This window comes from Lipotes vexillifer, unplaced genomic scaffold (assembly GCF_000442215.2).
Source record: "Lipotes vexillifer unplaced genomic scaffold, Lipotes_vexillifer_v1.1 scaffold356, whole genome shotgun sequence".
NCBI classification, from domain to species: domain Eukaryota; kingdom Metazoa; phylum Chordata; class Mammalia; order Artiodactyla; family Lipotidae; genus Lipotes; species Lipotes vexillifer.
This window is the reverse complement of record NW_006797342.1, coordinates 2,765,445-2,787,348: the sequence shown is the minus strand read 5'-3', so window position 1 is coordinate 2,787,348 and position 21,904 is coordinate 2,765,445. Positions and strand designations below refer to the sequence as shown.

General features: G+C 45.8%; 1 protein-coding gene across 1 annotated transcript in view; it reads left to right on the top strand.

The window, feature by feature from the left end:
* Nucleotides 1-21,904, top strand: part of DCDC2C (doublecortin domain containing 2C) — a 123,135-nt gene that overhangs the window by 11,860 nt on the left and 89,371 nt on the right. The window contains 2 exon segments of the mRNA XM_007472265.1: nucleotides 12,503-12,579; nucleotides 17,297-17,425. Of these exon segments, the coding sequence (XP_007472327.1) occupies nucleotides 12,503-12,579; nucleotides 17,297-17,425 (206 nt within the window).

Below are 21,904 nucleotides of genomic sequence, written 5' to 3'. Positions count from 1 at the left end.
CCTGCTGAGAAAAATGTCAAAAATGCTGTGCAGAAAAGCTCAGTGCGGAAAGTGAAGATCACTTACAACCCTAGCTCCCAAAGATCAGCGCACTCTGCATTTTGTCATGTCCATTTCCAGTTGTTTTCTCGGCACAAGTCGCAAATATCTATCTATCTATCTATCTATCTATCTATCTATCTATCATCTTCACAGATACACACATATATACAATATATGCATTGATATGTATATATTTACAGAAATGGAATCCATCAATACGTACTAATTTCTTTTTCATTTTTTTAAACTTTTTATTTTATATTGGAGTGCAGTTGCTTAACAATGTTGTGAGTTTCAGGTATACAGCAAAGTGATTTACATAGTATTTTCTTTTCTGCTTTTTATTAACTATGTATCATGACAGTTTAACATAGTAAAGGATCTTCTGCCACGTGATTTTTAGTGGCTGCAAAATGTTCCATCACGTGACTCTATCATAATTATTTAACCCATTCCCTGTCAACAGACCTTACATCCTTCTTTTTCATTATTGTAACTAGGCAGTGGGATGGACCCTGGCAGAGCCGTCATGATTGTTTATAAAGAAGAGGAGTTACACGCACAATTTTTACCTCTTTAATATTTACTTCCAGAAAGTTTCTAAGAACATGTATTGCTTCCAGTGGTGCCTGGGAATGCCACCACTGCCCTCGGGTGCTGTGGGGTACTGCACAGTGTGGAGGCCTGCGAGGTGCTTGATGGTCACTACCCCGGCCCCCTCTTCTTTGGTGGCAGAAGTGACTCCCTAAAAGTGGCTTGTGATTATTGTTGCTTGCTATGTAGTATCCTCGTGGACATTCATCTGTGATGTAGCCAAGAACTCTGCTGGTCCCGTGAGGAGCCCATTAGAGCAGCCGGCAGTTTACATCTGTGTCCTGCTGTCCCATATGAGGATGTAGAGCTGCCAGTCACGGGGCTGAAGTTCGTCAGTCACTTAGTGGGTACCTCTCTTTTGTCCTCCATACTGCTCACGTAACTACTAACTTCAACTCTCTTTGTCACCTCTTACTACTCACTACCACTTACTAAACCGCATTTTAGCTGCTTTGTGGTTTGTGGGGACGTCCCCATGATTCGGGAGATAATATAATACTTAATGAGCTAAAAGACTTGTCTTTTAAAAAATAAATTTATTTATTTATTTATTTTTGGCTGCATTGGGTCTTCGTTGCTGCGCGCGGGCTTTTCTCTAGTTGTGGCGAGCGGGGGCTACTCTTCGTTGCGGTGCGCGGGCTTCTCATTGCGGTGGCTTCTCTTGTTGCAGAGCACGGGCTCTAGGTGCGCAGGCTTCAGTAGTTGTGGTTCACGGGCTCAGTAGTTGTGGCTCACGGGCTCTAGAGTGCATGCTCAGTAGTTGTGGCTCACGGGCTTAGCTGCTCTGCGGCATGTGGGATCTTCCCGGACGAGGGCTTGAACCTGTGTCCCCTGCATTGGCAGGTGGATTCTTAACCATTGCACCCCCAGGGAAGTCCGGGGGAGGAGGTCTTAATATCTGCCACTTAAAAGATGAATCAAGAGTTCAAGACAGGTTAAGTGACGTGTACAGAGTTAGGAAGCTAGTTAGTAACAGAACTTGGTGTGAAACTAGAGATGAATCCGAGGTCCCCCCACCCCCTTCCTTGCGGAAAGCCTCATTACTGCACTGTACAACCTGTGCATATTAAATGGGTTTCTTCTGTTTAATTCATAGAATTAAGTTCCGTGAATTATTTCTGGTGGATACATGAGCGCTCACCTTACAGAAAGAGCCGCACTTTGTGCACTGGGGTGGGACAGACCGGATGGTGCCATGCCGCGTCGGCGCAGCGCAGGCTCTGCTGGGGGACCGGAAGCAGAGGGTTAGCGCCACGGGGCACTGGTTCTCCAGGATCTGTGCAGAGGGCTGTGGGAACCGATGCCCCGTAGGATGCACTGCAGAAGGGGGACCTAGCCCTCCGCAGCGCCACCTCATTCTAGGACAGTGGAGAACAGCTTTGCAAGGACTAAAATCTCCCCAGGCCTTGTGGGGTGTCGAGGCCACGGGCAGCCCCTGCTGCATCTGCTCCAGCCGGCTGGTTCAGTTCACACACTGGGCCTTAAAGATGTTTATAGCAGCATGTTCTTTTTTTTTTAGTAATTACAAAAACCTGGGAACCACGAGAATGTCCATCAGTAGAGGAATGGTTGAATGATGCATGACTTGTCATACTGTGATTAGATCTATAGGTATTGATCTGAAATAATACCTCTCGGAATGTTGCTGGGATTAAATGAGATGGTGCTGGGCATATTGCAAGAGCTCAGTAAATAGTTGAAATTAATACTCATAATGCCTTTAAGTCTGGGTAGCTCACCCTATCAGAATTTGAGATCCATGAATGCTACCGATTTGAACACCAGTGCAAACTCTTAGAAACACTAAATATACTATACTGTAAGCTTTGGCCAAGTCCAAATATTCAATGTTTAAGTGTCTTACTAAGTTATTCCGCCTTGTTTCGTGATAGCAGCACAGAGTGGAAGTACCTAGCTTATTGTACAGTATTCTTTCACAGAATTTCCGTTTTGGTCAAAATATATTAGTGGGAAAATTGAAGACACTTCTCAAGAGACCTTGATTCAGTAAAGAAATTTCCTTAAAATTAATTAGAATACCATAATAATATATTTCATATAACCATAGAAATGACTTATAAAATGCTTCAATGTAATGAATTTGGAATTACGTGTCATTTAACGGAGGAGCAAAGGGAGAATTAGACTCGAAAACAGTGTTCTTGGGATATTGAGTTTCCACGACTGTGTCTCGTTGATTTAATGAGAAAAATGTCCTTGGTCTCAGTTTAATTCAAGGAGTTCTGTTGCTACATCTTAGAGTTTGGGTGTGTAATGTCAAATTGTATAAATTTAGGCAGAATTTAGAAGACCTCCCCTGTCCTTTTCTTACAGTTCTAAGAACAAATGAGCCCCAATTCAATATTTTTTTTGCCCATGAGGACGGTTTTCTGATTTTGTCCTTTCAGTGCATTCATCCTGGTAAATAGCATACTAATGGTAAAACAATTAAACCACTAATTTAGACCTTATTTATCTCAAGTTGTCATGGAAGAGAAGGAAGTGAGTCCCTGAGGTGAATTTTCCGAATAACCCAGTTACTGATGATTCTAACAAAAAAGAATTCTAAAATTAACTTTTTTTTTTTTTTTTGCGGTACGCGGGCCTCTCACTGTTGTGGCCTCTCCCGTTGCGGAGCACAGGCTCCGGATGCGCAGGCTCAGCGGCCATGGCTCACGGGCCTAGCCGCTCCACGGCATGTGGGATCTTCCCAGACCGGGGCACGAACCCGTGTCCCCTGCTTTGGCAGGTGGACTCTCAACCACTGTGCCACCAGGGAAGCCCTAAAATTAACTTTTAATATAAATGTCTATAACGCGTTTTATGTGATTCCCTATCTGATTGAAAAGCAAGGGGAATGAAATTTAACTGTGTTTTGACTCAAGATTTGGCTGAGGTACTTTGCACTGACTGAGCCGATACCCAAGTCCATCGTATTCTCTCAGTGGCCTTGCCATTCATTGGCTCTCCTTTTGAACGGTCCTGAACACATTTTTGGAAGCTTCTGTTTCTGTTAAAAAAACTACTATATAATTCATGCTCGTTGTAGAGAAATGAGAAAATGTATGTAATTTAAAAGGAAACACACACATAATCCTATCAGCCAGAGTTTAGCCACCATGTTTTTCTATATGCTTCTAACCTATGTGGACATATATGCATATATATACAGTTGACCCTTGAACAATGCAGAGGTTAGGGGCACTGACCCCCCGCACAGTTGAAAATCCATGTATAACTTTTCACTCTTTTAAAACTCAACTACTAATAGCCTACTGTTGACTGGAAGCTTTACAGGTAACAGAAACAGTTGGTAACATACTTTGTGTGTTATTTGTGTTGCATACTGTATTCTTGCAGTAAAGTAAGACAGAGAAAAGGAAATGCTGGTAAGAAAATTATAAGGAAGAGAAAATACATTTAGAGTACTGTACTGTATTTCTTGATACTGTATGCTTTTGTCACCTGTTTACATGAATCGTCTGTCAGTACAGTCAATATTATATGATGCAAAACACTGTAGATGTTATACATGTTACTAACACCAGACATCAAAATGAAAAGATAACATGAAAAGGAAATTCATATTTATTTACATGTGTAACGATTCATACATTGATAATGAAGAAACAACAATATGATTGCTTTATGGTAGCCTGGCTTATACACTAATGAATAAATTGTTATAAAAATTTTATGGCACACATTATTACAGTCATATTCATAATACAGTATTGGAAATATTGTTGCACTAAAAAAACCCACTTCCCTGTGATGATAGGCTGATGTGCAATTTCTCCAATTATGAGAGAGAAAGGCCTATGTACAGTAATGTAATTTTTTGAAAGCAAAGTTGTATCAATAAAAACAAAGAAAGCTAACACATTACTAATTTTATATTAAATATCACACACCTTATGCCTATATAAGGATAGACTAGTATCTACATATCTTTTATGCATTCGTGACATACCTTTTTATTGTTTTGATATTTCTAGGCTATGAAGTTTATGAGTTTTTTCAAAATGTCACAGATGTCCAAAAAATTCTCCAATATATTTATTAAAAAATTTGTATATAAATGGACCCATGCAGTTCAGACCTGTGTTGTTCAATGGTCACATGTGTATACTTCTTACTTTACAAATATATTAATTTAAGCACAAATGAGAGCATATTCTATGTACTATTTTTTACAAATCCCCTGTTACTTAACAATGAATCATGAAATCTTAATGTGTCAACAAATATGCTCCTATAATAATTTGTAGTGGATTCAGAGTATTCTATTAAGTGATATATACCATATTTTTTAGCTTTATTGAGGTGTAATTGACAAAAGTGTAAGATATTTAAAGTGCACAGTGTGCTGATTTGATGTATGTATACATTGTGAAAGGATTCCCTCCACCCATCAAGTTAATTGACACATCACCTCACATATTTATCTCTCTCTCTTTCTCTCTCTTTTGTGAGAACACTTAAGTTCTCTCTCTTAGCAAATTTCAATTATGCAATGTGATGTTATCAATTACAGTCACCATGTTATCCATCAGATCCTCAGACCTTATTCATCTTGTAACTGAGTTTGTACCTTTGTACCAATCTCTTCCTACTTCCCCCACCCCCAGCCCTGGCAGTCATTTTTCTACTCTGTTTCCACTTTCTACCACCTGCCCCCCAGATTCTACATATAAGTGACACCATGCAGTATTTGTCTTTCTTTGGTTTATTTTACTTAGTATAATGTCCTCCAGTTTGACCCATGTGTTGCAAATGGCAGACTTTTCTTCTTTTCTATGGCTGAATAATATTCCACTGTATGGATATAACATATTTTCTTTATCCATCCATCCATTGGTAGACACTTAGGTTGTTTCCATACCTTAACCATTGTGAATAATGCATCAATGAATACTAACTGGAGTACATGTATCTCTTCAAGAAAATGGTTTCATTTCCTTCTGATATATACCCATAAGTGGGATTGCTGGGTCATATGGTAGTTCCAGTTTTAAGTTTTTGAGGAATTGCCATACTGTTCTCCACAGTGGCTGCACCAGTCTACATTCCCACCAACAGCACAGGAGGGCTCCCTTTTCTCCACACCCTCACCAACACTTGTTATTTGTTTTCTTTTTGCTGATAGCCATTCTGACAGGTGTGAGGTGATATCTCACAGTGGTTTTGATTTGCGTTTCCCTGATGACGAGTGATGTTGAGCACCTTTTCTTGTACCTTTTGGCAAGTTGTATGTCTTCTTTGGACAAATGTCTATTCAGGTCCTTTGCCCATTTTTAAACGAGGTTGTTTTTGTTTTTTGCCATTGAGTTGTATAAATTCCTTGTATATTTTGGATATTAACCCCTTATCAGATGCAAGGTTTGCAAATATTTTCTTTCAGTAGGTTGCCTTTTCATTTTGTTGCTGGTTTCCTTGGCTGAGTGGAAGCTTTTCATGTATTAAGTTTGATGTGGTCCCACTTGCTTATTCTTGCTTTTGTTACATCTGCTTTTGGTGTCAAATCCAAAAAATCATTGCAAAGGTCAATGTCAAGATGCTTACTTACTCCCTCTATTTTCTAGGAGTTTTATGGTTTCAGGTCTTATGTGCAAGTCTTTAATCTATTTTGAGTTGATTTTTGTGTTTAGTGTAAGACAGGGGTCCAGTTTCTTTCTTTTGCATGTGGCTGTCCAGTTTTTCCAGCATCATTTATTGAAGAGACTATTCTCTCCTCATTGTATATTCTTGGATCCTTTGTGGAATATTAATTGACTGTATACACATGGGTTTATTTCTGGGCTTTCTATTCTGTCCCACTGGTCTATTGGTTTGCTTTTATGCCAACACCAGACTATTTTGATTATATAAAAATATATTGACAGATTATATTTATAGATTATAAATGCCTCTATCTTTGTTCTTCGTGTTAAAGATAGCTTTGGCTATTCAGGCTCTTTTGTGGGTAAGCTGATAATGGGGGAGAGAATAGGGAGAATTGCTCAGAACGATCTTAAGTGGATGAGAAAAGATAATAAGAGTAATAATAGCTGCCTCTGGATCTGCCTATTCTGGACATTTCATATAAATAGAATCATACAATATAGTGACTTCTTAGACTTAGCATGTTTTTACGGTTTATCTATGTTGTAGTGTGTATTGATTTTTCATTCCTTTCTATGGCTGAAGAGTATTCCATTGTATGAATAGACCACGTTTTATTTATCTATTCCACATCTGACGGACATTTGGGCCTTTTTGTTTACAGCTGCGCTGGGGGGTGGGAACTGGCCCTCTTTCTCATTCTTGCAGTGATTTCTCTCCTTGTCATCTGAAACCCTGCCCTCTTCTTATTCCCTCCGGTTGTTTCTCCTAAATTTTTCTTGCGGCGTTAGTGTCATTGTCTGTCCTTGGAGTCCCCACTTCCCTCCAGGTGCTACCCTGGTTCCTTCCCTCTTCTCATTCGGGCAGTGCACCTGCCTCATCCTCCACCATCATCCTTGCGCCCAGGGCACCCAGGCCTCTCTCTAGCGCAGGATCCACATCTCTGTCTACAGGGCACTGTCACCTGGATGTCCCAAGGATACCTCAGATCCAGCATGTCCACGTTTGAACCCCCTGGCCTCTCCCCGCAAACCCAGTTGTTATTTTGTGTTCCTTTTTTCAGAGAATGGAGCTGTATACTCAACTCCTAAAACCAGAAACCTAGACGATCATCTTAGCTTTTACTTCTCCCAGCCCCCCTCCCGCCCTGTCCCTCCTGTGCCTTCTCTCAAGCCCATTCAGTTACGGACCCCTATTCTTGCTGAGGGCACCCAGAGCTGCTCCTAGAAGGAGTCGTGTGCCTTCCACCTGGACTTCCTGCATATCCAGCCCATCCCTTTCCAGTTGGATCCCATCAGTTCCCTGGTTCAAACACTTCAAGGCATGCCTCTTTTCTCCAAGCGGATGGAGTCTACACTGCTAACGGCAGATGTGAAGGCCCTCCTTGATCTGGCCCTGGCTTTCTTCTTCAGACCCGCCTCTCACCACTCCTCCCTCTGTGTCCAGTGTCTAGTCTAGACTTTTCCATTTCCCAAAGACCTTGTATCCACGAGGATGTATCCAAAGTCCTCTAACAGGATTTTGTGTATGCTGTTTCTCCTGCCTCATTTAGCATTTCTTCCCACCCTCAACGGACTGACTCCTGCTTATAAATCAGGTCTCAACCTAGAGGCCGCTTCCACCAGGAAGCCTGCTTTGTGTCGCTGTGAGGATGGAATGCGCCCCATGCTGGCCGCCAGGGAGCCCTCATCACACAGCTGCGTGTGCGTGTCTCCTTGTTTACAGATCGCTCGTCCAGTGGTCTGTGTCCCCGTGCCTCCCAGCCCTCCGAGGCCAGCTGTGATGACGGTCTCGCTCACCTTTGCGTCTCCAACACTTAGCACAGTTCCTCCCATGGAGGGGTGTCCTCCGCAAACAGGGCTTAAATAAATGGATGGGACGATGGCCGTGTGCCTTCCGGGAGTCTGCAGCCGGGCAGAATTTGGGGCAGGCACTCTCCTCTCCTTGGATTGCTTTTATTTGTGACCCTGCTTCGGAGTAGGGACTTCCTGGGACGGCCAGTAGGCTCCATAAGTCGCGTGGCTGTCTGTTGCTGTGGGATGGTTCCTCTGGGGGGTCAGCAAATTTGGAGTCATTCAGAGCATCAGTTCCGACCTATAGATCCATCGTCAGCAGGGAGCTGACATCCATTCTCCACGGAGCGGGGCACATGAATCAGCTATGGGCCTTTTTTATTTGATGTTTTGCGTGGAAAAGGCCGTGAGGATGTTCACGGAGGGCTGTCGGAGAAGGATGATGGGGCAGAAGGAGCAACGGCACAAATAACAACCACTGCTGTCAGCTGAGCTCTTAATTCACTGCAGGCACCTTGCTGAGCACTGGAGAGCGAGTCCTCTCACTTTGCGTTACGTCGCGAGCAAACCTATAGCATAGGCACTACTTTTTTTCTTTGTTTGTTTTACCTTTTTCCTTTAGCCAAATTTTATGTTACATTTGTATTTTTTATTGAAGTGTAGTTGGTTTACAATATTGTGTTAGTTTCAGGTGTACAGAAAAGTGATTTAGTTATACATATTTTCTTCAGATCGTTTTCCATTATAAGTTATTACAAGATATTGAATATTGTTCCCTGTATTATACAGTAAATCCTTGCTGCTTATCTGTCCTACGTATGGTAGTTTGTACCTGTTAATCCCAAACTCCTAATTTATCCTCCCCCTGCTTTCCCCTTTGGTAACCGTAGTTTGTTTTCTATGTCTGTGAGTCTGTTTCTGTGCTGCGTATAGACTCATTCGTATATTTCTTTTTGAGATTCCACAGATAAGTAACATCATGTAATATTTGTCTTTCTCTGTCTGACTTACTACATATACACCACTTGGATCTGTGTTGCATGCACGGAGAAACAGGTTTAGGGAAGCGAGACAACTTGACCAAGGTGACACAGTGAGAAAGTGACGGAGCCAGTCCTGGAATCGTGGATGACTCAAAATAGGCTCCTAAATGGTGTACTGGTGTAGGTTCAACTCTCCGTTTTGCTAAAAACTATAATAAAATATGTTTTGATGGCTTATCATGGCCAGGACGCTTGATAGCTGTGTGTTCTTGGGAAGATTATATAACGTCTCTGATTCTTTGTTACCTGGATATTTTGCCTAGTGATTTTGAGGATTAGGTATGAATGCATATAAAGGTCTGAGTGCAGTGCCTGACACATTGCAGGCATTCAGTAAACCATAGGTGCTACTTGGGGAAACACACCTTTGGCAGCCTTGAGTGTCTTCCATCACTGAGGCAGATTTGGTTCAATTACCCTGGACCCTTGTTAAAGAGCTCTAAAGCCCGTTACGTCCCGCCTCTCAGGGCAGGTGAATGACACGAGTCTTGAAACTGTCATCACCATCAGACAGTAACAGCAAAGCACGTTTGCTTGGTACTTCTTTGGAGATTATTGTGTGGAGTGCAGGGGGAAAAGCCCAGAAGCATATATGCATTTAATTGCTGGGGTCATTTAATTAGGCAGGTGATATCAGGGTTAATGAATCATTAACATGTAAGAAAGCAATTAGTTCATTGTTTCCATAAATTCATGCAATCAAGGAGGAAACGGCTTCTTAGGGTGGCTGTGCCTTAATAGAATTTTGCAGAGGATAATTTCTGTTGTTTTGTTTTCAAACTAGGTCTGCAAATTCACGGTAGTCGTTGATATTCATGGCATTGATTTTGTCACTATTAGTACGCAAGTATATATAATTTTATATATAGTATGACAGTAGGGTAACAATGGATGTAGGTGTGCATTGCCACAATCCTCAGTGAACTCACTTTTTCTGGGATTCTTTCCAGAGTATCAGAGCTGTTTCTCCCTTGTCATTCATTTGTTCATTCTTCATTCATATTCATGAAATACTTATCAAACTCCTGCCATGGGCCGCCCATTGTTCAGGCACGGGGAGTACTTTGTTGAACATGACAAACAAAGTCCCTGCTTTCAGGAGGCTTACGCTCTACAAGGAGGAATCAATAATAAGCAAGTAAATAAACACACAAATATTAGGCAATATCAAGTGCTGTGGTGAACATACATCAAGGTGCGTGATCATCAGGGAAGTCCTCTCTGAGGAGCTGGCATCCATGTTGACTTCTTAATGCAAGAGGGAGCAAGCCGTGCAAAGATGTGGGAGAACATTCCGGGGTCAAGGTCTTGTGCTTGTGGCAACAAGCTTGGTGCTTAAAGAGCTGGAAGAAAGCAGGCATGGGAGGTGCTGTGGGAGGGACGAGGGCAGAGAGGCAGGGGTGTCAGCCACATGGCTGCGTGGGCTAGCTGAGGAGTGGGGACCTACTGGAAGTGTGGGTCTTTCCACCACTGGGGCTTTAAGTCAGAGAGTGATGGCGTCCTGGTTTGTGTTTACAAAGGCTCCTCAGCTTGCTGTGAAGAAAGGGCTATGGGGGTGCGGAGATGAGTTAGGGGAGGGATGGGGAGGCTTGGCCAGCGGAGTGGCAGGAACAGGGTGGCCCAGGATGCAGTTTTGAGGTAGAACTGAGAGATGGGCTGATGGCTTAGTTGTGGGTATCAGGGAAGAGAGGACCCACTGGTGTCTCCCAGGCTTGGTAGTTGAACAAGTGTGTCTAGGGTAGTGCCATGTTCTGAGATGGGGCGTCTGGGGACGAGCAGTTGGCTGTGGGTAAAATCAGCAATCCTCTCTGGGCTGTAATCCAACTGAGATGCCGAAATGGTCTCTCTCTCCCTCCCCTGCCCCCCGGCCCGGATTCTATGTGTCTGTGTGTGTTGGGAGACACTCATATTTACTAGACTGTGTATTTATCGTATGTGATAATAGGTATGGCATTGTGCCTTTTATAAAATGTTATCTCATAAAAACCCTGCAAGGTATATCATCCCCGTTCCCAAATTAATAAATTGTAGCTCAAAGGTGAAATGCTTCTCCAAAGTCACACAGGTAGTAAGGGGTTGGGCTGGAGTTTGAACCCTGGTCTGTCCTATCCCAGAGGCTGTGGTTTCTCCTCCCCCAGGCTGCCCCCCAGATTTGTTCTGCTCCCTCCGTGACTGAGGCACTCCATGCTTACAGCGAGATGCCGGGGCAGGCTTCTCCACAGCACCTCCGTCTTCCCTTCTCACCCGTGTCATCCCCTTCAGAAGACAAGGTAACACGGCTCCCAGCTCCTCATTTAAAACACAGCGCTGGTGGCGCAGTGGTTGGAAGTCCGCCTGCCGATGCGGGGGACACGGGTTCGTGCCCCGGTCCGGGAAGATCCCACATGCCGCGGAGCGGCTGGGCCCGTGAGCCATGGCCGCTGGGCCTGCGCGTCCGGAGCCTGTGCTCCGCGATGGGAGAGGCCACAGCAGTGAGAGGTCCACGTACCGCAAAAAAAAACAAAACAAAACACAGCGCTGGGAAAGCGTGAGCTGCCCACGTCAGCCTGCTCTGATGGTGGGCTGCTCAGCTTGCCCCTGCTCTCGTGGTGAACCCCGAGGATGCTGCTTGGGTGTTATTCTCGGGAAAGGAACTGCTGTAGGTGACTTTACTCAACTTGGGATAATTCAGTGGCACTGCGCCAACATTAGAGGTTGGCTGGCCTGTCTGTATGTGACCCGGGCCTGGCGGGTCAGGGATGTGCAGGGAGACGGGCGGGTGGGAGGCCTGGGCGGAAACCCTCTGCCGCGGGGCCCTCCCTTCCGGGCCAGGGGCCGGGGGCAGGCCAGCCTGACGTGAGGAGGGGGCCCGGGGCTGGCGGGGGGCAGGTCTCAGGGACTCTTTCCTGCCTGGGTGTCTGGGCCCCGGTGGGCGTGAGGCCGAAGTTGAATGGGGCCCCAGAGCTGGCTCAGCCCCTCAGGTTGGATTCACAGAAAAGAGAAGAGAAGGGTCAGGACACGCTGGGAAGGCGTTCTCACCTGCCAGGACATCCTGGCTTGAACCCCGTGGCCTTAATTAGAAGCCCCTGTCCCGTCTCAGGGCCCCAGCGGAGCTCACCCAGGCTGTGGGGTGAGCTGCTGTGGGAGCATCCTCAGCGGGAACCACACAGCCCCTTGCTGGGCACCTTCAGCGGGGACCTTGCCATCCCCTGGATCGCACAGCCCTTCAGCGCAGCCGCCCACATCGCCTGGCTGGACTCCTGGCCACCGCCCGGCACGGGGCCCAGCGCTGCCCGGGCCCCTCCCGGGTCCTGCCCTGCGGTCTCTTAGCGAGGCTGCCCCACCTTTACCTTTGGTTTGGGGTCGAATGCTGTGCCTACTGTTGGTATTTAACAAGCGTTTGTTAGCTTGAACTGAATTCTGAGGCTTCTTTTTTCTTTTTTTCAGATCAAGCCTTTGGTACATTGTGACATAAACGTGCCTCCCAGGTGGCAAACATTCCATCGTTTATCCCGACAAATCAAGTGAGTACAGTGGGGTGCAGGGGGGTCGAGCTCCTTAAAGATGTTGTGTCGCCTTCGCCCCGCTTCTGCTCGTCCCCTCCCTTCTCTCTCTGACGCTCACCCTTCCCCCCGGGAGTCTTCGGTATGGTTCAGCTGCATGTTCTTCTCTCGTGAACCTTGATTTTGGAGAAGCAATGCCGTTGCCCTGCCGCGGCGGCCAGTTCACGTGGGGTGGAAGTGCACGGCTTAGTCTTAGCTTTTTTTAAAATTTTTGGTGGCCTATAGCCATCGCAGCTGCTGGATGGTGAAAGGGAATGTAGAAGTAATGTTCCCACCAAAGCCCCTCGGCGGGGGAGATGGGCTGTCTGATGCTCAACGCGCCCTGGCCAAGGTTGCCTGAGGGCTGGCTGCCCCGGGAAGCGGCTGGTGGGGCAGGTGTAGAGATGCCGGGGGACTCTGTTCCGGTTAATCGGGACCCCTCTGTGGGCCGGCCCACGTTATGCTTGGGGCTGTAGAAAGAGAACACACTTGACTCAGGTCAAACATTGGTTCAAATCCCGCTTTTCACCTTGTAGGCTTTGTGACCTGCACACGCTTCCTCTCTCTGAATTGGCATCCTCTTTTGTAAACAGGGTGGTGACGTGCACCAGCAAAGTCCCAGGAAACCCCGCCCAGTGCTCGTTAAGGGGCAGGAATTCTCCAAATGGCAGCCATTTCCTCCCAATCCTTCATATATTGTGCCGTTTTGATATTATAGGGATGAAAATCCCTGACTTGAAGTTCCAGAGGACACCTTCGCTCTTACCCGGTTCTGTTCCCAGCAGAAGGAATTTCAGTGAGTTTCCAGGGTCCTGGCTCTATGTCTGAGGGGAGGCATCAGCAGGCCAGTCCCAGTCTTGGGTAGCAGAGAGCCCACATTCCGACGAGTCATCCTTCACGCCCCTGCTGACCAGCAAAGGGCTGGGGGCCCAGGGGGCTGGGAAGCCCCTGCCAGACACAGTGGAGCCCCCGGCTGGGAAGCCCAAGGATGGAGCAAGCATGACCTGCTTATTAGCTAAGCTGTTCCTTTCATTTACCTTCCAAAACCCAACCATCATTTCTTTAAAATACTTTTCCTTAGGCCTCTGAAAGGGAGCCACTCACACATCTGAGATCCTTCCACTGTGCCTTTTATAGATCTGAGAGCTGTTCTGAAATAATGAGAGACACAGTATTTCTAAATTTTATGAAGGACATCTCTTTCTGAAGAATGGATAGGAATCTCAGGGAACATTATTGGCTTATGGGTCATTTCTGGCAAAGACACGTATCACTAGACATACATTTTTTGGGGGGAGCCTGACCCACACTGTCAATGGTTCTCACTTATTTTGACAGACTTTTTTTTTTTCTGTGATAATACAGTTATTCTTAAGGCATGTGCTCTATTCTTTATATGGTGTGCTAGAAACTCCACTAGATGGACCCAAATATCCGTCCAAATGCAAGGCCTTTTCTCCCAAGGGAAGACCTGATCATGTTTGCTTGGAGACCTTGTAACTTAAAAACAAACAGACAATAGTTACGATGGCTTTCAGAGTTTTTGATGTTCGAGGTGAAAGGTGTTTTGACCCTTCCTGGTAAGCCGGGAGCTGGGGTAGAGGGAGTGGGGGGCTGCTGAGTGTGAGTTCTGTAGCAGCTGGATGGTGGAGAGGGAAGCTGTTCCCCCTGACTGTCTGCGTGTCCTCAGAATTCAGCTGGTCGAGTCCATGTTCAGGAGAAGCCGCCAGCCTGGAGGCGGAGGCTCAGGTCTGTGTCCTGGTCTGTCATTAACTAAACTGTGTGCTACGGTAAGTGGCGTCCACTGCCACTACCACCAGCGTCACCGCGTCACCTGGCAAAATCCATTCCTAGATCCAAGTGCTGTTTCCTACTTTGAAAAATTCAAAACATTCCTTATTTAAAAAATTTAAAGTATGTCTTACTTAAAATATTTTAAATATTACCTATTAAAAATTAATGGGCACATTGGGAGGTGTATTGGCAAAGTTGTTTTATGCCTTTAACCTCTCTTATTTCAAAGTAATTTTTAAAAATTAACTATTTTTTATGGCCAGAGTAACTTACACCCATGGTAAATATATCGTTTTAAAAGGTACACATTAAAAGTAAATCTTTATATTCCCAGAGGCGACTGTTAAAAGTTTCTGGAGTGTCCTTGTAAGACAGGCTTTGCATATTCAAGGATTTAGAGGCGTAGGTATGCTGCAAGCGTTGCTGTGTATCTTCCTTTTTCTTTCACCACACAATTTAATATGGTTTCTTACTAGCGCATATAGATACGTTGTGCTTTTAAAAATGGCTGCCTAGTATTACAAAACGGGTCTGTACATAATTAACAATGATGGGTTTTCACTGTGTGTCCAGGGGCTGTGCCTGTCCATTACCTCTCTGTCACAGACTTTCTAGGGGAACAGTCTTTGGGTGTATTTCTTGGGGTTGGTCATCCATCTACCTGGATCGTCAGGTGGAAGACGGGCTGTCTGATGCTCAGACAGCACAGACCTAAAATCTGGCAGAGTGAGAAGGGTCTAGTTCATTCTGCAGCTCAACCGGAAAACTTCTGGGGATGTGCTGAGTCCATCACTCCCTCTAAAGTTGAAATTTCCTAATTTCTTTATTGTTAACATTTCTTTCTTTATCGTTAACAATTTAAAAAATCCTTTTCTCCGTATTTACATGCTTAGTATAAAAAGGTGGACGTCTAGAAATGTGTCAAGAATAAAATAAAAATCACTCGTTATCCTTCTCAGACACAGCCACTGTTAACTTTGAGGGCCGCTTACTTTTAGTTCTCTCTGTACTTGCTGTTGTGGTTTTTTACAGCATTAATTGTATTTGATCATGTTCCCCCTAAATACAAATTCTGCATAAACAATTTTAAATGGCTGCATTAGTTATTATTGTATCCTGTGCTATGATTTATTTCACCACTCCTCTGCACTTGGACATTTAGGTTGTTTTATATTTTGGTTTTTGTAAATACAGGCATACTTTCTACATTGTTTTATTGCACTCTGCTTTCTTGTGTTTCGCAGATAATGCTTTTTTTCTTTTACAGATTGAAGGTTTGTGGCCGCCCTCTGTTGTCAGATGATAGTAAACATTTTTTTTTTAGCAATAAAGTATTCTAAATTAACGTACGTACATTGTTTTTATAGACTACAGTGTAGTGTAAACGTAACTTCTCTATGCACTGAGAAACCAAAAACTTTGTGTGACTCGCTTTGTTGCTGTGGTCAGGGGCCAAACCCGCCATGTCTCTGAGGTTTGCCTGTGACCCTGCGAGAGACGTTTTTAAAGGTTCACATATACGTGCCCACATTTCCATGCGATGGATTTCAGGGAGTGGACAGACTGTGTCAGTGATTCCTGGTCCCACGCGTCTCCATGTCTATGTCCCCAAGTCACCCTTCAGGAAGATCGTGCTCACTTTTACCCACGTCAACAGTGTATATGTGTGTGTGTATCAGCCTGCGAGGGCTGCCAAAATCTGCGGGGGACCGCAATTCAGTCCATAGCAGTGTGCTTATTTCCCCGCACTCAGCGTGAGAATCTGTGTTAAATATCTTACAAATGTAGACAAAAACACAACGTGGCCTTGTCTCAATATTTATTTCTTGTATTATTAGCCGTCTGTGTTTGGAGAGACTTTTGGCGTGCACCATTTAGGAACACGGATAGGTGGAAAGCTTGCAGCAAATCTTCAGGGTAGCGGTAACATCACAGATGAGCTGTGCTACGACTTGCACAGAATGCCCCTTTCGAGGTTTGTTTTGGGGCAGAGGCTTTAAGTATGGAAAAAGGTGGCCTCTGGGGTGATGGCAAGCCTCTTTCCACAGAGCCTTAGCTGAGAAACCTGATTCTTTTTGTTGTGCACAAACGTGTTAACTTAAAATTTATATTTACTCTGAAACAAGAGATGTATTTCTCCAATTTTAAATTATTTACATTTAAGGAAAAACAACAACAGTAATCATAAATAACAAAGGAATAGATTGAAAGTCAGCACCGTGAAGCTGAGCTCCTGTATTGTTAAATGCTATCCATAACTTTTAGACTTAAAGAAATAGCCTCATATTTTACAATATTTTAATAAGAGTTTGAAACTGTTGCTAAGTGGCTTTGACTATAACACCAGAGAGCTAGTAGCTTTGCACTGGGTTTTGTGCGGACCCCAGCTGTGTCCCCAGCCCCAGCCCATAGAAATAAGAAAACAAACCCACCGGGACCACAGGGAAGCTGCCTTAAACTAGGAGAGTGAGACCAGCGGTTTCCATTATCTTTGCAGAGGATTTGCACGTTATTTCCTCCAGGACACTCTCTCGGCGCCACGGAGGGGACAGCAGCTGCATTTTTAACGCCAAATTTCCCCGTTTGTTTTCCAAATGGACACAGTTTTCTTCCATGTTCCCCGTTGTCACGGAGGCCTATTTTTTAAAGAGTAGAGTTCAGTCCTGTTCATCGGGGTGTCTTCTATCCCATGAGGCTGTGTCGCCAGCGTTTCTGGCCCCTCCCTGGCTCTGAGCACTACGGGGCTCGGGGACTGTCCTCCATGCGGTGGCGTGTGGGCCACCAGGGGCTGCTCAGGGCTCCGTGTGGTTTCCATGCTTCTGTAATTGGGTATCTTTGGTGAATTCCCAGCGTTTTCCCCCAAAGTGTGAGGCCCTAACGAAGGCTTTTCCTTTGGTTCCTGCAGTGTTTTCACAAATGGAAGATTATTTATCCCACCTGTAAAGATTATTATACCCAAATTCAGCCTGACGGAGTGGAACTGCGTGCTGGCCACGATCAGAGAGAAGGTCTTTCCTCTGGGAGGCGTTCGAAAGTAAGGCTCTGGCTCAGCTCTGAGGACCTGGAAGGAGGGGCTCGTCCTGTGCTTTTCAGTGAGAATTTCCTGCCCGGCCAGCAGGGTCTGAAATGATTCCTCGTGAGCTCTGATTTTAATTCTTCAGGCAGACAATAGTTCTGCAGTCTTTGGGCCATACTTATTTTTAACAGTTTCATTCATTCATTCACTCATTCAACAAAGTTTAGCGGGCATCTGCCTCACCCTCGGCGTGGTGAATACAGCTAACGAGGCTGAGATGTGGTCGCTCCAATCCCCCGGGTCCCCCGTGCCCCTGCCGGGTGGCCAGTGATTAACATTCAGTTAGATGCTCAGGTGATGTAATGAGGCCTCTCGGGCAGGAGAATTCGGGGAGCCACACAGGGGAGCTGGTGTCCGAGTGGTGACAGGGCCCGTCACGGGGGGATGGAGACCTTGGATGGAGGAGGTGGTGTGCTGCGCTGGCCGAGCAGTGTTGGGGGCCCCACTGGCCTGGACCCCGAATTTGCAGTGGGACACGCTGCAGGGCTGTGGTTTCCTCCGACGCTCGGCAGCCTGGGACAAGGGAGGGGAAGATAGCTAGACTCGTCCACGGCCGAGGGTGGGAAGGACCAGCAGAGGAGGGGTTCGGTGTGTGCAGGTGACTCTAGAGATGGCCCCGTGGTCTCAGACCCCGGCCTGGCGGTTGGAGGAGGGCGGGAGGGAGGGAGTGGAGAGCGGCGCGGCTACAGGCTGTAGCGGGAGGTAAAGAAGACCTGGCCTTGGGAACACACGGGGTGATGAGAAGGCCCGGGTCTCGCCACGGGAGTGGGTGGGAAAGCTCAGGAGGACACAGACCTTTAAAGCTGGGAAGTCGGGTGATGTGGAGTGAGGCCGAAGGACCATTAGAAGTGTCCTCTTCATGGACAGTGACGGTCCCGGTGGCTGGCATTGGGGAGGAAGAGCAAAAACATTCAGTCCCTTTTCACTTTTGTGTCAATTAACTCTTTCTCAGGGGTGAATTAAAACATAGACGATCTATTGACAGTCAAGAGTTGTGATACCAACAGTGACAACTGATGTGTCTACTAGCGAGCAGGACATAACTGTTGGGACATTCAGAGCAATGGGATACTCGCTAGCCTAGTGAGGGTGGTGAATAACAGTGAACACCAGTATTCCAGGAAGACAGCTGTTTACACAGTAAAAAGTCCTGTAAGTGCCCAAGTGACTTCAGGATGCAGTTATAAGTATTAGTGTTTTATCCTTAAAGAAATAGGGACCGTTGTCTGGAGCAGATAGACTTGTGCATATTTTTGGAAGAAACCAGAAACAGTAGTGGGATTAATCATAAGTATCACGTATAAAATCACAAGTATCACATAGTGGTGAAAGGAAGAGGTAAAATCTTTGTAAGGGAGAAGCAAGCAAGGAAATAGGATATCTAGAGGGAAAATAGGACACTAGATCAATAAGCTTATTTCTTTTTTTCCCTGGGCTTAAATTAGTTCTCTGTGGTTGAGTTTAGAAAAAGTACAGAGCTTGGAAATAAATGCTTAGAAAGTACAAATATTCAATAGTAAGCTTGAAAGGGTGATGTAATAGGCACATTACAGGTTTTTTTTTTTTTTTTTATTATCAACGTACATGTTATCTTTGAACAGAACGAACAGCTAATAGTCAACATACGTTTGAGAAGTCGTTTGTATCTATCTGTATTTATCATTCCTTAGATAATGTTAATATGGTTCAGTGGAGGTTTCTACTGTACCTTTTTCTTGTGTGTGTTAGAGACTTAGCCAAGTTCTCAGTGGTATTAAAATTAGTTGATTTATTGGATAGTTTTGAACTTTCTGGGATATATATATATTCCAGAGAAACCATTAAGATTGTGTGTGGGTCTCTGTGTGAGAGATTATTGCTGATCTCGGTGTTAGAAAAATGTGCTTTTCACAGACGTGTGTTGCGTGCTGATTGCACGGTGGGCACCACGCTGTATGCGGGAGGCCCAGCCTGGTCCGCTCACCCCTGTTGAGCTTGTGGCCCCGCAGAGAAGGCAGAACCAAAAAGAATCACAGTGGAGGGCAGGGTGTGTAGGAGAGGAGCACACCCAGGTGTGGAGCCCAGTCTAGGAATAGCCCAGAAGAGGTTCGCCTTGAGAACGGCAAATGAGTAGAGGTCGGGGTGTGCTGGGCTTGGGAGGAGATGCTGGTGCACCCCTGAAAGCGGGCACCCCCCAGATCTGCACCCCGGGTGCTTCTCTCGCCTCACCCTGGTCCAGCCCTGGTTGGGGAATGCAGTGTTATGGGTGATGGCTGGCCAGACGTGGTTCCGGAAAGGAGAGTCGTTAGCACGGGGAGGAATTGAAGAGGAAAGAGGGTGAATTTCCCACGTCCCGCAGCCCTGGGCTCTGTGCACCTGGCAGAGCTCTCTACCTGCTGGAAGAGAAGGGTGGTGAGTGGTCCCTGCCAAGTTCTGAGACTCTGAGATACAGCCATTTCCACCCTCAATGTTTGATTCAATCCGCGTTTGTCGGGCGCAGGTTGGGCAGTGTTGGTGAACCTAAACTCCTCTGTCTGCTTTTTCACCATCTGTGGACCCTTCCAGTTGGAGGTCTGCCCTCTGTCTTTCATTCTGTGACACGAATCTTCATTATTTCTACCCGTATTTCTTCCTTTCTACTCCTAATTTAACTTATTTTGGGGATTCTTATTATCTGGTTGATGGCACTTCTGCTCATTTTTATTTCTTACCTTCGATATGTTCTATTATCATTCCCTGCTGCTTCCTGGGAGAGTTCCTCTATTTTATCTTCCAAACAATAATGTGTGCTTCTTTCTTTATTTCATATTTCCCTTATTTCTTTTGTAACATTTTCCACATTTATGTTAAGTGCCTGGTCCATGTGTCCCAGCACTTCTGCTTCTGATGGAGTCTCCCAAGGCCCCACCCCCAGCGCCTTGTGGTCCAGCCTCCAGCACCTGAGCTCTGGGGGGAGGCTGTCCTCGCGGCCACAGCCAGTTAGTCCTGCCGCCTCCCTGGGCCCCTCACTGCCGAGGGTGTCTGCAGCTCCCTGCCTTGCTCCTGGGGACACTCGTGCCAGCTGTGAGCCCTCCAGGGATGGGCACCGATTGTCCCAAGGTGACAACAGGAGAGGAAGGAAGTTCCAAGCCCTGCTTCTCACCTGGAAGCCCTATGTTCCACTCCCTGGGGCATCTCACAGTTGCCCCCTGTCTGGAAGTTCTTCATCTTGGTCCTACAGGATGACGCGAGGCAGCGGGTCCAGGAGCTGCCCTTGTTAGGAACAGATGCTCAGGCCTCACGTTAGACTCACTGAATCAGAAACTCCAGGGCGGGGGGCCCAGCGCTGTGTGTCAGCCAGCCATCTGGTGGTTCGCTGCTCGCCGAGGTTGAGGGGTGCTCAGGGGAGGGAGGTTTGAGTCCTGTGGGTCCCACCTGTTCCAGGTGCCCTGCATCCTTCTCTCCTCTCCCTTCCTGTGCTCACTGCTGTCATTCGTGAGCACGTCGTACGCCCTGCGAGAGCTCTGCATCTCCTCCCCCAGGTGAGGTGCCCTTCCTCCATCACATCCCACCCACCATGGCCAGCTGCCTGTTGCTGAAACACTGTGCTTACCCCACACTTCATGCAAATCCCCACTCACTCAGACTAAATCGATGATAAGCTCCTCCCCCTAGAATTCCAGGCTCTGGGATTCAGTGGTCAAGTTCCATTTCACCCAAGGGTGCATTTCACCCTTCGGTGACAGTCAATCCCCTGTGTTCTGGCTTTTTGCAGAGGCCCCTTCTGCTGCTCCAAAGGCTGCATCCCGTCTTCACATGAGGAACTCCTACCTACCCTTGTACATTTCACCTTAGTGAAGCCTACAGTTGCCTTTAATCTTTCTCCTCTTAGAACGCTGAGGTTTTGCCCTTCTCTGGTCACACTTGCCTTTATAGGCTTTTATACACTTTTTGACTTTGGGGAAGCAGTGGCTTTCTTATTTCATATTTTTTACAGAAGGCCTGCCTACCTCATTGTATGCTGCCTAACAGATGCTGAGCATTGAATGAATTGAACATTTTCTTAAATAAATGAATTATGAATTAATACATGCCAAAAAAGAGTGCAGAATAAAACATAGACAAATATTAGTCTTTTTGTGCTTACAAAAAGGCATATCATTTGCTAATAAATGCCGGGTTGTTTTCCAAGTATTGTTATAACAATATAAGCCAATTTGTATTAATTTTAACTGTTATTAGTTAAAATTAATTGAATACCAACCAACAGCTTAAATGTTCTCAGGGCCCTCTGAATACTTGTACATAATTAAAGATACACTTTAATTAAAAAAATCTAAAAATGGAAAGCGAGCGTAACCCTGGCAGAGCTGCTCCCGCAGGGCTCCGTTAGCCCGTTTTGGTTACGTTTGCTCTCAGAGCATCAGCTCTCCTGTGGTCCACATACCAGTCGCATTATGTACCGGGTGCCCCCAGCCT